The following is a 15,307-nucleotide window of genomic DNA, read 5'->3' on the forward strand; positions in this document are numbered from 1 at the left end:
CACAGGGCCCCATCCAGCCTGGCCTTGAACCTCCAGGGATGGGGCACCCACAGCTCTCTGGGCAGCCTGTGCCGGTGCCTCACCACCCCCTGAATAAAGAATTTCTCTCTAACATCTAACCTAAATCTCCCATTTTAGTTTAAAGCCATACCCCTCTGTCCTATCACTATTAGACTGTGTAAAATAAGCTCTCTTTAAGTACTGGAAGGCCGTAATGAGGTCTCCTTGGAGCCTTCTCTTCTGCAGGCTTAATAAGCCCAGCTCCCTCAGCCTGTCTTCGTAGGGGAGGTGCTCCAGCCCTCTGAGCATCTTCGTGGCCTCCGCTGGACCCACTCCAACAGTTCTGCTGAAGTTGGGGTGCAGTGCACAGCATTGGTGAGTGTCTGAGGCAAGCCCTGGGTCCCCTGCAGGATGCACTTAGACACAAAAAGGCAGGATGGGCAGGGCTCATGGGAAAGTCACTTTTAATGGTTTATTGCCAATGTTACAAAGGTTGACACAAGGTCAGACAGGCGGGAACCACACCAGAGTTGTAAAAACACCAACAATTCTAGGATCTTAGTTTATTTTCCAAAAAAAAAAAAAAAGAAAAAAAGAAAAAGAAAAAAATCCAACAGTTTCTCTTGGCCGGGCTGACTGCCTGGGGCATGGTATGGGGCCATCCCCACGTCCACATCCCACAACCCACAGGTGCCCCTTCCCCGTCCCCAAGGCCACAGGAGCCCACCTGGCCAGGATATGGCGGAGAGGACCGAGAACAAATTTGTGCTTTATATACGAGACCCTGTCTACACCGAGGGGGTGGGAGGTGTCGGCGTGGAGCATGAGCAGAGAGAGATCACCAAACCCTACAGCCCCACGGCGACCTACGGATGCACACACACACAGGCACACACGGGATGGGGTCCCAGGGGGTCTGGGGTGATGGGGGCGGAAGGGGCTGAGCTGTCCCTTCCCGGCACAGTGATTTGCCCATCTGGCCAGAGCAGGGCTGGGAAGGCCGGGACGAGCCCCCTGTAAACCCCAGGCTGCAGTGGGATGGAGGCAGGATCAGTCCTCCCGCTCCCTGTGGGCTCAAGGACATGGGACTCAGTGCTACCCCAGGAGCTGGGGGGTCAGTGGGGAGGACTCCACTTTCCCCATCCCCCTCGAAAGACAGGTACAAACACACACAGAAAAAGGAAACCGTAACCTTAGAAAAGACACCAAACGCGAACACCTGCGTGCTGGGGAGTGGCCCCAGCCCCTTCGCCAGCCCGGCCTCCCCCAAGCTCCCCACGAGTGGCCATCAGGCCCCCCAGGCACCTAGGAGCCGATGATCTGTCCAGACCACGTCTCGTGCTTCGTGTGGGGCGCCAGGTTGGTGAGCACCACCTCCACTGCCTGGAACTTCTGGTTCTTGGGAGGGATGGGGCAGACCTTGTACGTCACCTCATCCCCCTCTACTGGGACGTACTCCCCCTCGATGCTGTGGGAGAGGACAAGGGAGGTGATGGGGCCGTGGGGCCAAGAGATGGAGCCCCCCGGCACCAAGGAGGGCACCAAGCACCATGGGGGAAAACCCACCTGCAGTGGGATTTTAAATATATGGAGATAGAGCATCGCCTATGGATGGACCATCACCCACAGACTCAGCGTCATCCCAGCCCACAGGTGGCCGCCTGTCCCCCACACACCCAGCGCTGCACGGACTTACTCAGACACATGGACAAAAATGTCTTCTGTGCCGTTCTCCGGAGTGATGAACCCATGGCCCTGTGAGCGGGAGAACTGCTTGCAGACACCCTTGTAGATGGGCCCGGCGGAAGCACGTGCAGTCCTGCGGGAAGGAAGGGATGGAGAGGTGTGCGCATGCAGCCGGAGGGGCATTTCCAGCATCCCCTGTGGAGCGCGGGGTACTTACGCAGAGTAGGTCCTGGTCCTCTTAGTGGGCAGCGGGCTGGGCAGGTCCCGCAGCAGGAGGTTGCCCCGCTCCCAGACACGGCTGCCTTCGCGCTGGAAGGGGAAGGTGGGCCAGACAGGGGACTTGGGCGAGTGCAGAGGTGGCACAGCCGGCGGGGCGCCGGGCTCCGATGACATGGTGGGGTCAGTGGGGTCCTCCGTCTTGGGGCCGGGCTGGGGAGTGGCGGGCAGGGGTCCGCTTCCAGCAAGCTGCAGGGCAAGGGTGGAGTGGTTACAGGTCGGCTGTAGTCACTGACCTCCCCTTCTTGGTTGGAATTGCATGGATTGAGCCCTGAATTAAAGCCTGTGCCATAACGCTGCATTTTGGCCCCAAAAAGCAGAAAACTCCCAACCTTCAGCTACTGGATGATTGGCGGGAGGATTGAGCCAGGTGTCACGTGCCAAAGAGCAGGAGCGGCACAGGCACAGGCAACCTGTCCTAATTGATGACATTTGTAGGATTTTATGTGTTTTTAAGCCTCCTGGCTCTGGAGCTGCTCAGAAAACCCCTCACCCTGCGGATTTCTTTCCCCCTCTGTGGCTACATCCAACACAATGTGCCCCTCGGCCCCACAGACCCATGTGGCATATTTGGGATTGCATGCCAGGAAACCCAGAGAGCCTTTAATTTGCTTTCTGACTCACACTGTGAGAGGTGAGGGCCCTGGGGGAACACGTGGAAGGGGGTCACCTCTGCTCTGAAATTAGCAAGCACCAAGGACATGGGAAAAGGTTTCTGGAGCAGACGGCATGGTGGGGAGGGAGCACGCCCATTCCCCTCGCCCACCGCCCGTGGCCGTCTCGGCACCACGATCCCGCACAGGAGCAGAAGCAGTGAGACAGGAGCGCACTTAGAGGCAGAACTGACATCAGAGAAGGAGCCCACGGGGCCCACATCCCTTGGGGCACTGCCTCCCGCCTCATCTGAGTCCCCGCAGCAAACAAAGGGATGGGGGAAACCACAGAGGGGAGCTGTGGGCATGTCCTCCCTGCGCCCACCCGACACTCAGCCACACCGTGGGGATGAAATCAGGGGCAGCTGAGCTGAGGCTGCTGCAGGCTGGGGACCAGCGAGCTCGCCACCTCGGCACGGCCACGGCTTCACCTCCATGTTTCTGTGAGAGAAGGCCTCCATGCAGAGCTGCCAGTGGGCGCGCGCACCAACCCCGCGCCAATTAGGACAGACAGGCAGGAGACACGTCGGCTTTTATCTGCAGATCCAAGGGCCTCGCTCATCACGATGCAGCTCATCAAACAAAAGTCACTGTCTGCCCCGCTCCTCATAAACACATACCCTCGGGTGGGTGCTGGCGTGACCCCATTTAACTCCAGAGCCCCACAGAGAGTCAGCAGCCCAGAAGCTCCGGCTGCCGTCACTCCCCGGTCATTAGCAGCAGCAACACGAACTCCTCACGCGTCACCCGCAATCCATATTTAATTGGTGTCATCGCCCTCAGCCCACCAGCCCTCCCACGCAGCTCCTCTTTGTGCTCCTTCTCCCCGCTGGGATCCCTTTGCCTTCACCCGGCCCTGGGGTCCTGGGCCTCCCACCACCCCCAGGGGGGCTGCAACCCTGTGCCATCCCTTTGGGCACTGAAGCGTGGCCCGGGAGCTCGAGTGCGAAATTAGGGGTTTTGGCTTTTGGACCCAGAAAGGGGCTGTTGTAACGGGAGGGGGCAGCCAGGAAGCAAGCGTTCAGCCATCCTCTGTCCTCACAGCCCCGGCGTCTCACAGGTTTTCTAAATGCCGTCTCTGTCCAATGCTAATGAAAGCCCCTTAGCTCCCTCCCTCTTTTTTTGGTTACTAGATCATGCCATTAAGAGCTAAAGAAGAGTGGAACAATTTCCTTCACGTATCCTGCATGCTAAAAACCCCTTGGCTGAAATGAATCGCTATACAAAAGATCAGCCAGCGTTCATTGGGAACACACGCTTACAGCTTCCCCTCCCCATCTAAGCCAATCACGCTCCCAACTCCAAGCATCTTTGCTGAGATCGTCTCGCCTACGATGCAGCCTAGTTAGCGCTAAAATACGAATGTCACCTTTATGGATTGATTATAAAAAGCTCCCTCCATCGGTGCCTCCGGATTCTCAGGGAGGCCGTGGGGAGAGCTGCTACAAGCCAAGGGAAGCCAGAGGAGAAGCCATCATGGAGGCTTGGTTTACCTTTTGAGTATATATGCATAAAGCATCACTCCCCAACAACCAAGTCTGGGGGATTTGCCTGGTTGTGGTTGGTTGTTATTTTAAATCGGAGTATTGTCAGCTCAAAGACCTCACACAAATGTCCTCGTCCGCATCCTTCCTCCCTCCTTTGTGGATCTAACTTACTGTCAGCAGGAATGAATAGCACAGCGAGCCCCAAAGAAACACCCATTCAAACCCCCACCATTACCAGGACAGGTTTTCACCCTCCGCTTCCCCCCGCCGTCGGTGAATGGAGAGCTGGTGCCAGCTGAGCCCAGCTTGGTGGCACCACGGTGTGCCCCCGGCAATAGTGGCCATGCAGCACTGCCTGCCCCGGAGGAGGCATTGTCTGGGAGCTGCCGGGGAATCGGCAATAAGCAGAACAGAGGAGGGATGCCACGCTTCACCCTCACACCTCTCCCAAAATAAAAAGCAGCCCTGTAAGCAAACACCGTGCATGAAGCCGGACCTCTGGCTACAATAGCCGACGGCTGTCGTGCCTGCTCTTACCTCCTTAGCAATGAGGGGCTCCCTGGAGCTGCGGCTCGCAGAGCATCAGCGTACGGTGGGGACGGACGAGCTCTCCTCCGCTGCCCGGCGAGGAGCAGAGCTCTCGCATGTAGCCCGGCTCCGGGGGCTTTTCCACTGCCGGCTGCTGGCTGCCTCCCGACGTCTCTGCGGTGCCTGATGTGTGTATGGTGTGCAGCCTGCACACACGCATCCGCACGCCTTCCCTGACGTCAGGGCCAGGCCAGGGGGAGCAGGCAGGTGGGAGGGATCAGGCTGGTCATCGCCGTTCCGGGCTTAAAGGAGTGTTTGTAGGGGGGATGGAGGGGCTGCATCGTTCTGCTCGTGCACCGTGACGCATGCCCACGTCGGTAGCACAGCCTGACACGGCACGAGGCAGCCCTGCAGGCTGTGGGGACAAAGTGGTGGGGGACACGTGTACCCAGCGAGGGGTTCCAGCATCTCCCCGCATCTGCCTGAGCCCCGCCGGTGTTCCTGCAGCTCTCCCCGGCCCCTGCTGCCCGCTGCCCCCTGGCATCCCCTGGTGCACGGCCACTCCGTGGCACAACCAGGGACTCAGGCTTGGGCAGCAACGAGAGGGACAGCAGTCATGGGGACACCAGCCCAACATGACTCCTCACAGCAGTGATGCCACATCCTGTGCCGATGCAGGTCCTGCTTCATCTCCCTGCATGGTATGCACGGTCAGGTGGGGAATTCTGCTTTTTGAGCATCACATCCCTTCCTTGCTCTTCTGCTCTGTGCCAGTAGGACTGTGCTTGAGAGTTATCTCTGTGAGCAGAGGCAACGTAATAAACTGGCCCCAGAGTTTCTCTCCCAGGGGCACGGCGTGTTGTGAGCACTTGCTGCAATGAGGACAGGAATCAATTGTGCATTGTGTCTGCTGGGGATAGGGCGAGGAACAATAGGGCTTGCAAGGAGCAAGACTGATGCGAGACATTAGGAAACACTTTCTAACAGAACAAATAGTTAATTAACCACATGTTTTGCCTGGGGAAGCACCAGAGTCTCCATCACTGGAGATTTTTAAAAACATCTTGGGCAGGCATCCATCACAGAGTTGGGTGATGCTGGCCTCATTTTGTAGCAGGGGGGTGGACCAGGATCAGATGTTTGGGGTTCTGTCAGTGCCCATCTCCCTCTGGTTGTGGCTTTTAGAGTTTTCTGTAACAAGCACGAGTCCCATTTGCCACCTACAGATGCCACAAGGCTCATCCGCAGCCCTTCAAAACCTTGCAAAAGAAGCAGAGGAGAAACGCAGCCACTTGCTCCAGTCTCTGGTCCAAATTTGTCTTGAGCCAGCCCATCCTCTCCTGGTGACAGCTCACCCCCAGCAGCCCAGGAGGGCACAGAGTGCTGGGAATGCGCAGCATGGGCACGCCCTTCTCTTCCTCAGCCGTTCATTTAATCGTTGTACACGTAACATCATCGATGCCTGTTCTTCCTCACCAGGGTCAGCTGTGTGCCCAGCTGCAGGTGTTAAACAACACAGAGCATCAGACTGATTCTCCTGCATAGTCAGCAGGGGCTCTGAAGGGAACTCGAGGTGCGTTAGACTGGTGGGCGGCTCTGGGCATGCACTGCAGTGGAGAAGGCAGGGAGTCCAAAGCACGTAGCAATGATAAAAGGAGAAGAGGGGAAGCTTTGATCAGAGTGGGAGTGGGGGTGCTAGCGATGCCTGCGGAGACAGAAGCAAAGACAGGAGTGTGGAGGACTTTGTACGTGAGAAGACACGTAAATCCTTTGGAGTCAATCAAAGCAGGGCTCAGCAACCTAGATGCAAATCATCGCTCACCTCCTCCTACAACGTCCCTGAGCCAGTTTTCCCCAAAAGCCCTGGGAATGTGGAGGCAGAGGAGATCATAAGAAAAACAGTTTGGGGGTTTCTTTCATTTTCCTCTATTCGTGAGCCTTCATGTAACTTCAGACTGTATTTTCAAGTTTTCTTCTGCAGTCGTGAGGATGAGGCATGCCTAGGGTTTTCTCTAAGCAGCAGAAAAACAGCAGCAGAGAACCATGCCCCCAAATGCTGGTAAAGACTCAGTGCTCTCAACACTACTGAGAGACTCTGGAGACATTATGGTTACAAAAATGTGTTCAAAGCCTCTGTGGATTTGTGGCTATTTCATGTGTCAATCCTATAGGGACAAAAAGAAAGCACTCAGCAAGATGGGGCTGTTCCCACAGTTTCCAATATCAGAATACTTTAGCTGCACCGTGAAATATAGGGTGCTGCTGAGTGCTATCTACAGCAGAGTTGAGACGACAACATTTTACAAGGCAAGATTTAGCTTTGGTTTATATTTTTACATCAGAGACAGTGCCTATGACCAATGCTGCTGGAAATATAGAATTCCTCCACAGAAAAAAAAAACAACAAAAAAAAAACCAGCCAGTAGCAGCACAATAGCCATCACATCACTGAAGCTCCAGGCGTGCACCATGCTGGGGTTGGAGGGGTTATCTGCAGAGTGGAAAGCATTTCCTGCAGAATGTGACATTTCTGGTAGAAGCTGAGAAATTGCTAGTAGGGCTGGTAGCCTGGTATCTCAAGGCAGCGCAGCTCATCTGCCTGTGCCATTGCACTTCACGGAACACCAAGGAGCTATCCATTAGACACCAGCCAGTAGGAGGGGATGCCTTGAAGCCTCCTAGTCACATAGCTGCTGCTCAAGACTGTGCAACAGGCTGAAGGAGATGTGTTTGTTTTGTTTTGGGCATGCAGCAGCCCTCACTGAGTCATGGCTGTTGGAAGCATGAAAAACGTTAGCTCAAGGGTGGGCAAGAAACGCAAGCATGGTGTGACCATCCTAATCCACTTGTTCTTTCAGTCTCCCGTGTTATTTCAGGTATTCACCCTGCTATTGCCTAGAACCCCTGCCCCTACTTAACCTTCCAGCTCTTACATAGAAAAGCATCCAGAGTGATCACCTTGCTAGTATCAACACATGACCTAACTTCTGCCTCCTGGTGTGATACCAAGGCTATTTCTTTCACTGCTGTCAGAAGAGGGACATAGTCAGGAGCTACTGTGCCTTCTGAAAAGGCAGCTACAGCGACCTGCAAAACCTGCAGCTAAAGGTCAGCCCCAGTATCATCCCACCTGCATGAGGCCAGGACAGAACAGCAAGGGATACAGTGAGCACACCAGCAGAACTGCGCTGTACCCAGATTAGCACAGTCACCACAGTGGAGAAGGAAAAAGGTCCTTTGTACAGCTCCTTGAAGTAGGACAGGGTGGATTTGGGGTGAAGTGTCCCAACAGTGGTGCATGCAGAGCTCATCGCTGAGACTAACACCACTCCTCCCAGGGACCTGGGAAGGAAAACTGGATCCTCCATTCCTGCTTAATGCCAACACACCAAACACGTGCACAGTGGCTATTTAATAAACATAAAAAAGACACCCTGGTGGAATGGGAATAATTGCAAACAGATCAGAAACTCCTTAGCTATGACAGGTCTCTTGTTAATGAGGCCGAGGTGCGGTATTTGTGGCCTCATTTTCCCCTTCCCGCTCTAAGACAGCTCAACATTTAACGATTTCTTATCCTGAGTGCTCATTACCGCCCATTACACACTGCCAGAGGGTGCGGGGGGTGACACCCGTCGTGTTGGCATCAAAGCCGCGGTGCTGACAGCACAGTTTTGCCTGTCAGCCCCAGACACGTTGGTTTTCCTCAGTCTTTTTTTAAGCACACCGCAGGACACTCCTTCCATGTCTTGGGGCACGTCTCAGGCACGGGGACAGCCCCTTGCTTTCCACAACCCCTCTCACGAGGTGGGCAGCTGCAGAAGATCTTCCACGGATTCACGTTTTATTACACGAAACTGGGAACTCCAGGGAGCGCAGTGCCGCAGTAACAACTATCACCACCCTCGATGACAGGGGGACAAAATGGCCGCCCCCACCTGAGGCGGACCTCGCGCCGGAGCCAGGGGCGGGGCCTCCACACAGCACATCGCCGTGCGGTAGGTCCGGCTACACGTCCATCAGAATCCTTTCCCCGCCCCCCGCGGAGGCGATTGGCTCCGTCACCGGAAGTCGCCGTGAGGTCGGGCAGCGTGCGCGGCGGTGTTCCGTGCTTGTCAGGTGGGTCTGAGGTGGCGCGGGGTCGCCGTTGTCTCTCTGGGCCCGCTGCTGTGTTGTCCGGGTCTGCCCGCTCCGGGGTCTGCTCTGGCGTGGCTGTGGGCCTGTGGGGAGGCCGAGCGCTGCTCAGCGGGTCTCCAGTCCCACCCGTACCCTTACTTTCCCTCTCACAACCCCCATGAGACGCGTAGTGCTGCCCCGCCGCGCCTCGGGCAACGCCTCGGCTGAATGCTCGTTACTAAGGCGGCCCGGCACTGCTGTGCTCTCTCCCTATCTCCCCAGAGGCCGCCATGTTTGTCCTGGTGGAGATGACTGACACGGTGAGGATTCCTCCCTGGCAGTTTGAGAGGAAACTGAATGAGTCCATTGCTGAGGAGCTAAACAAGAAATTGGCCAATAAGGTAATGTATAGGGTGGTGTAAGCATCGTAGCATCACAGTATAGCTGTTTCTGTGTTTGTGCCTAGTGACACATGCATCAGAACAGCTTAGATATGAAGGCCAACCCAAACAAAAAGGATAAAAAGAGGGAGCCACATACCGTCCCATAGGGGACTTCTGCTCTTTGTGCTGTAGGGAAAGTGCTGAAGGGAGAGAAGAGGAGTGAGAGTCACTGCCATCTTATGTGTGGGGCAGCAGTGCAAAATGCCCTCTGAAAAAACACATGCAAACCAAGCCAGTGTAACTATAACAAAAATGGAAGAGAAATGAAGGTGATGATACCCGAGTTGCTTTGTGCTGAGTACAGTGTGGTGGGACAGTCTTCCCTCTTGGTGAAGGGTGTATGAAAGTGTTGTGTCACAGTGTCCCTGTGCAGCCCATGTGGCTGATGGGCACACGGCTTTCAGGGGTGCAGAACTCAGAATGCAGCTTGGCAATGTGAAGGGGGCTCTGGAGAGCAGCCCGAAGTGACCAAGGGCTGAGGGAAGAGGATTATACAGACAAGAAAAAAGCAATCTTTTATGCGCTGATGATGAGTAGGTGCCACAAATTTTGTAGGCTGTGAAGTGGCAGAGAAACTGGGAGTTCTCCTTGTCTCTGCCCAGAGCTATTATAATTTCAGACAAAGACAAGCTTAGCAACCACTGAGGACACTGGCAGGAAGTGTGTTTGGCCTTTGGACAAGCTGTGAAGCTGCTTAATGATGTCTGTTCCTTCACAATATTACTATTGTGGCAGGTCAAATTTTTCATTATTGACAGTTATCCCAATGGTTTCAGTTTATAGCAGTGCTCTTTCTAGTGTCAGTAAAAACACAAGCTCCCATAACACTTGAGGAAGATAGGGGTTCCTCTGAAATGCAGTATGCTTAGCACTGGGTCCGTTGGAGGAGTGCACAAGAGCAGCCTCTCTCCCATCTTGCCACCTTCTATTGCCTTCTTTCTAAAAGCTTTGCACGCTGTATAAACTTGAGGGGAGTTAATCTGGTAATTGATTTACTGCCTTTTTAATTATTTTTTAATTCAAACAGGTTGTATACAACGTTGGTCTCTGCATCTGTCTGTATGATATTACAAAACTGGAAGATTCATACATATTCCCTGGGGATGGTGCGTCGCATACCAAAGGTATATTCTGAGTTATGGAGGTTGCAGGTTAGTGGTCTGCAAGTGTGGACTAAGTTCCCATTGTTAGGTAAATGAAGTTTAAAGGAACTTGCTGAAGTTAGCTGCCTTCACTGTTCCATTTAGGAGAGAGAGAGGATCATGACAGAAGTCTGTTTCCTTTGCACTTCTGTGGTTAGAAATACATATTTAAGTAGGCGGTCCCATCTTCCTCCTCTAGCAGTCCGTCCCTGCCCTACAGCCACAACCATAGGTCTTGGATAAGGAAGGGGTTAATTTAACTTAGAGAGCTCGGAAATCTCCAAATAGAAAATAATTTATACGAATTGTTCTGCTTTCGTCCATTTATTTATTTTTTTCTTTTTGAAGCTTATTTTGCCTGCCTGGAATGTTGAAACATGTTTCTAATTATAACATTCACACAACAGTTGATGCTGTTTTCTTAGCTGGAAGCTTTGCGGCATCTGTCTTTGAGACTTAGACAGATCTGGTTCAGCATACATTTTTGGATTTTAGATGAATTTTCAGGGGGGAATAAGAAATGATTCATTACTTTTGAGCTTTGGCAAATCTGAGCAAAAACTGTAAGTAAATGCATAAATGTTTGAGCAAATGAAGTAACCCTGCTAGAGGGGGACTGGACTGACTGCATGTGGCACCCTGGATGTAATTTTTAATGCCAGTAGAACTCACCCCCTACAAATAAAAGCTTCTCTAATACTGAGGAGGATGGCAGGCTTTCCTGCTTGCTTTAGTCTCCGTTCGCTTTCTTAACTTCAAACCCGCTTGAACTGAAACAAGATAATATATTCTATAAGTTTGCAGAGAAACCTCCTGTTTTCAGAAGCTGGGGTAGCACTTGCTACTAGACAGCAGGACTTGTTACTCCCCCAGTCTAGTACTTGGTTTTATATAGGAGAGCACCACTGGGTATGGACAGCTAAAATGATGTTAAACAGCTTTTAAGCATTGTTTTTTGCTGAAATTGTTAGTATGGCTTCCTTATAATTATAAATGCAAAATGCTCAGTTGGCAACATTACTAGATTTTTTCATTCGAGTTGAATAAGATTATATCAGCGAATCTTTGATAATATTGTTTACCATATAATTTCGTTTGAAGAAAATACATCATTGCTGACAAAGATAAATGGAGCAGAAGGATTGCAGGAAAATAACATTTCATCTGACATTCTTTGTCTCCAAACCCAGTTTCCACAGAATCTCCAATTCTTGCAGTGCTGAAGAGCAAAGAACAAGAAACTGCTGATCAGCTGCTGTCATAATTTGTACAAAGCAGGAATCATAACTGATTCCTGTTTTCCTGAACTAACCATTACCTGTAAGGAAGCTGGAAAGCATGCAGGATGCAGCATTTTAAAGGGCACGTGGGATTTTGTTTTAGTGGCTGCCACCCTGTGGAAGGAGTATGGTTCACTCACACAGACATAACATTAGCGGTGTGCTTTCTTTCTAGTGCATTTCCGCTACGTGGTCTTCCATCCCTTCCTGGATGAGATCCTGGTTGGAGAGATTAAAAGCTGCAGTCAGGATGGCGTTCACGGTAAAGTGCATCTCCTAACATTAGGGACGCGAGAGCTGCAGTGCGCTTGGGGATACCGTGCTTTCAGGTTCTGTCATGCTGTGTGTGAGCTGCTTGCAGGCTAGTGCTGCCTCCAGCCCTGCTCCGGCCTGAGGCTGGTTGGTAGCTTGAGCCTGGCAGCTTCCCCTGCGCTCGATGGTTTTGTCTGCACTCCCCTTTCTTTTTGTCACTCATGTGCATGCCCAAGAAGAATAGGCAAGCCCATCTGGAGCTAGGCTGAATTTATTTTCTCGCTTCAGTTGACAGAACTTGCGGTGTTTTTTTTTTAAGGTGGTAGTATCAGATGTGTTGGTCTGATATATATTCCTATTGTTTCTTGAATATTTGGGATTAATTCCTGTATCTGAAGACCTAGTAGGGAAACATCTTTCATGAGAAAGATGATCAACCACGTACCTCAGGAAGTGCATAGCTTATGGGTTGCCCTCTTTTATTGCAGGAGTATTCCATGCAAACGAGCTCCTGGGGATCCCAGGGATCTACTTGTTGCCGAATTTAGGCTGAAAAAACATCATGAAATTTAAAGGGGGATTGGTCTAACATATTAAATAAAGAGCAGTGTGATTTCGAAGCTCTTTCCTGTTGCAGACCTCTGTAGCATCTGACTTATTTATTGGAACGTTGACGCTTCCAGTCCTGCTCCAAGCAGCCTTTTCCTTTCCCTGTGGACACAAAGAGTGTGCCCTCTGTTGCTGTACGTACTTCAGCTGGGTGGCTGCTTCGCTGCCAGCTGAAATGGAGCATTGTAACTCAAAGAATAATTCCTGTATAATCTCGGACGTCCTTCCTGAAAGAGGAAGGAGAATGAGTCTAGAATTGCATTTTAGGAATTGCTGCAATACATCATTTGTGAAGAATGGTTTCAGTCTTAATCAAATTCTTTTCTCCGCAGTTTCTATTGGATTCTTTGATGATATTGTCATCCCACCAGAATCCCTGCAGCAGCCAGCAAAGTTGTATCCTTTGATCACCTTTGATAACTTTAGTACTTCATTTCAAAAGATTGTGCAGTGCTGGCCAAGCAGGCATTTACTGCTGCAACAATGAAGGTGCTCAGTGGCAGAAGCTAAGCTGTTGTGTCGGGCAAGTCCCACAGACTGTTATCACAGCTAGGCAGGCCTCACGCTTATTAGGTTTTGCAGGATCATTGTGCCAGCTGATGAAAATGAATAGCAGTGTCCCTCAGATAGCCGCGCCGTTAATCCCTGCCTCTAGACTTGGGTGCTGCTGGAGACAGAATGGAGGGCTTGCTACAAGTGTAGATACACGGTGTGTCTAATGTCCTTACTTGTGGTGGGCAGTGTATGTCTTGCTGGAGCTTGAGGGGTTGCTTTGTTTCGGAGGTGGGGGGGAGTAACAGCATACACCTGGAAGCAGGAAAATCAGAAACAAGGCCACGCTCCTGGAATGTGCAGATAGCGATGTAGGACAGCGTGTTGGAGTTAGAGGGATGATTGTGAAAAGGCTTTGAATCGAGAGGATTCTCAGAACTGTAAGAAAGTGATCTGCCAGGTGAAACTCCATTTCCATCCTTAGCCCTTGGCGTGGCCAGCGATGAAGCAGAGCAGGTGTGGGTGTGGGAATATGAGACAGAAGAAGGAGCCCACGACCTCTACATGGACATTGGGGAGGAGATCCGCTTCCGAGTTGTGGACGAGACTTTTGTTGACACATCACCAACAGGCCCAAGCTCTGCTGAGGCCTCCACTTCAAATGCCACAGAAGAAGTCCAGAAGAAAGAAGCACCCTACACTCTTGTGGTAACCATGTGCATAATCCCTAGAGTCTTGCAAAGCCTGTGGGTTTTTTTATTCCTAAAATAGCATCCATTTTCCCAAGGAATTGGTTGCTTTAAGCTGACCGTGAAGCGAAGAAAGTCACAAAATCAAAGGAGTGGAAAAGGGGAAGAATGAGATAGTTCTTGTGGTTGCTCTGTGTTTGCTGTGTTTTTGCTAGAACACATTGTGGCTGGTGGAGTTCCCATCTGGCAGGCTGAATGAGAACAGACTGTAGATGCGAGACCTGCGGATAGGAATGAGCATACAAGGCATACAGAGCTGGGAAAACCGCACCAAGGTTTATGCAACAGCACGACGGTCTTTCCCATGCCACGTTTTGGCACAAGACCTCTCTGAGTACAGTGCTATAGAAAGATGGATCCAAACCAGTACGAGCTGTTTTCTCACAGCAGGAGAAGGTTGGGGCAGTCAGGGGTTGGGATGGGCAAGTGGCCGACATTTCAAGCGTCAAGGGTTTGGCGTAGTGCTGACAAGATTTAAACAAGTTTGGGCATTTGCTGGGCTGGGCTCAGGTAGGAAAAAGAGGGAATGCCTCAACATGGGGAAAGATTTTTTTTTTTTTTTTTTTGCATTTACTCCTGTGTTCTCTATGCAGTTTCCAATTGCACGCTCTCTTTTCTGTGTGAGCAGGGATCAATCAGCGAACCAGGCCTGGGACTCCTGTCATGGTGGACAAACAGCTAGCTGCAGTCAGTGCCAGCTCCGCAGAAAGTCTTTCCAGTGGATGTTTGGGGGATTACGGGATCCTGCTGGTGCTCATTGCTCCTTTGAAGCTGAATGAGAAATTAGACCTGCCATTCTCTGTTTCCCCTTCAGCTTCCAACCTGCCAGATCAAGACAGTTGCTTTCAAGAAATGTCTTCACTGATCTGCAGGAGTGAATTTACAGGGACAAAAAGCCTTGAGCCCGGCAGCAACAAACCCAGCTGGAGCTTTTGTCTCCCGCCCTGGAGGGAAAACTGGGGAGGTCTTCACTTGCCTGAATTAAGAAGGGAGGTGACTTCAAGTGAGTGAAAGTGGGAGAGAATGCCTGTCTAGATGTATTGTTTCCTTGGCCCGACAGCTTGATCTTAGAGGGGCAGAACCCTGCCGTTCTGGCAGGAACTGGAGAAGAAACAGCAAAAGACTGGAGCTGAGAAGTGTGGTACCCTGAGATCTGGAAAATCCTTCTGCTGGGAGGGCAAGGGAAGTGGTGGTAACATTCTGCTGAGAATGGGAACTTAACGCATGGATGAAAACAGCCAAAGAGAACTGGAACGAAAGTTGTTTACTCACAAGTAACGGGCTCTGTGAAGATGACAGCCGTGGAAAAGGAAAGGCTGCTTATTGTGGTGAACAGAAATACTGCACGAGGTGGGCTTATTTACTGAGAATGAGCTAAACTTTGCCAGAGCCTGACTGAAAATACATAATTAACAACTGCAATGGACCTGTGTTTGAGCAAGTTAATGATGTCTGGGGGACCGTGTTAATACTGGAATTGGAATAAATAGTAAAAGCCACACAGCCTGCCTTCCTGTACAATTTCTAGAGAAGCGATGAGCTTCCTGCCTCACAGGAAGAAAAGAACTGCCTCCTGCAGTCTAGCTACTTGTTT

At 51.5% G+C, this 15,307-nt stretch overlaps 2 protein-coding genes across 2 annotated transcripts; one reads left to right on the forward strand and one right to left on the reverse strand.

Moving 5' to 3' along the window:
* Positions 412 to 8,532, reverse strand: CSDC2 (cold shock domain containing C2). Its single transcript, XM_021384214.1, has 4 exons — positions 4,640 to 8,532; positions 1,904 to 2,151; positions 1,697 to 1,819; positions 412 to 1,468 (listed from the first exon to the last, which is right to left on the reverse strand). Exons 2-4 carry the CDS (start codon positions 2,077 to 2,079, stop codon positions 1,306 to 1,308), a joined length of 462 nt encoding a protein of 153 aa, XP_021239889.1. The 5' UTR covers positions 2,080 to 2,151; positions 4,640 to 8,532; the 3' UTR covers positions 412 to 1,305.
* POLR3H (RNA polymerase III subunit H) lies at positions 8,655 to 15,216 on the forward strand. Its single transcript, XM_021384203.1, has 7 exons — positions 8,655 to 8,749; positions 9,029 to 9,147; positions 10,217 to 10,313; positions 11,787 to 11,873; positions 12,805 to 12,868; positions 13,465 to 13,672; positions 14,342 to 15,216. Exons 2-7 carry the CDS (start codon positions 9,037 to 9,039, stop codon positions 14,393 to 14,395), a joined length of 621 nt encoding a protein of 206 aa, XP_021239878.1. The 5' UTR covers positions 8,655 to 8,749; positions 9,029 to 9,036; the 3' UTR covers positions 14,396 to 15,216.

This window comes from Numida meleagris, chromosome 1 (assembly GCF_002078875.1).
Source record: "Numida meleagris isolate 19003 breed g44 Domestic line chromosome 1, NumMel1.0, whole genome shotgun sequence".
Lineage (NCBI taxonomy): Eukaryota > Metazoa > Chordata > Aves > Galliformes > Numididae > Numida > Numida meleagris.

Excerpts from the sequence above, each read along its gene's own strand:
- POLR3H (XM_021384203.1), top strand. The coding sequence starts at position 9,037 with ATGTTTGTCCTGGTGGAGATGACTGACACGGTGAGGATTCCTCCCTGG. Across the intron at positions 9,148-10,216 it reads ACAAGAAATTGGCCAATAAG|GTTGTATACAACGTTGGTCT; the intron begins GTAATGTATAGG and ends TAATTCAAACAG. Across the intron at positions 12,869-13,464 it reads CTGCAGCAGCCAGCAAAGTT|CGATGAAGCAGAGCAGGTGT; the intron begins GTATCCTTTGAT and ends TGGCGTGGCCAG.
- CSDC2 (XM_021384214.1), bottom strand. The coding sequence starts at position 2,079 with ATGTCATCGGAGCCCGGCGCCCCGCCGGCTGTGCCACCTCTGCACTCG. Across the intron at positions 1,820-1,903 it reads AGGACCAGGACCTACTCTGC|GACTGCACGTGCTTCCGCCG; the intron begins GTAAGTACCCCG and ends TCCTTCCCGCAG. Across the intron at positions 1,469-1,696 it reads ATTTTTGTCCATGTGTCTGA|CATCGAGGGGGAGTACGTCC; the intron begins GTAAGTCCGTGC and ends CCTCTCCCACAG.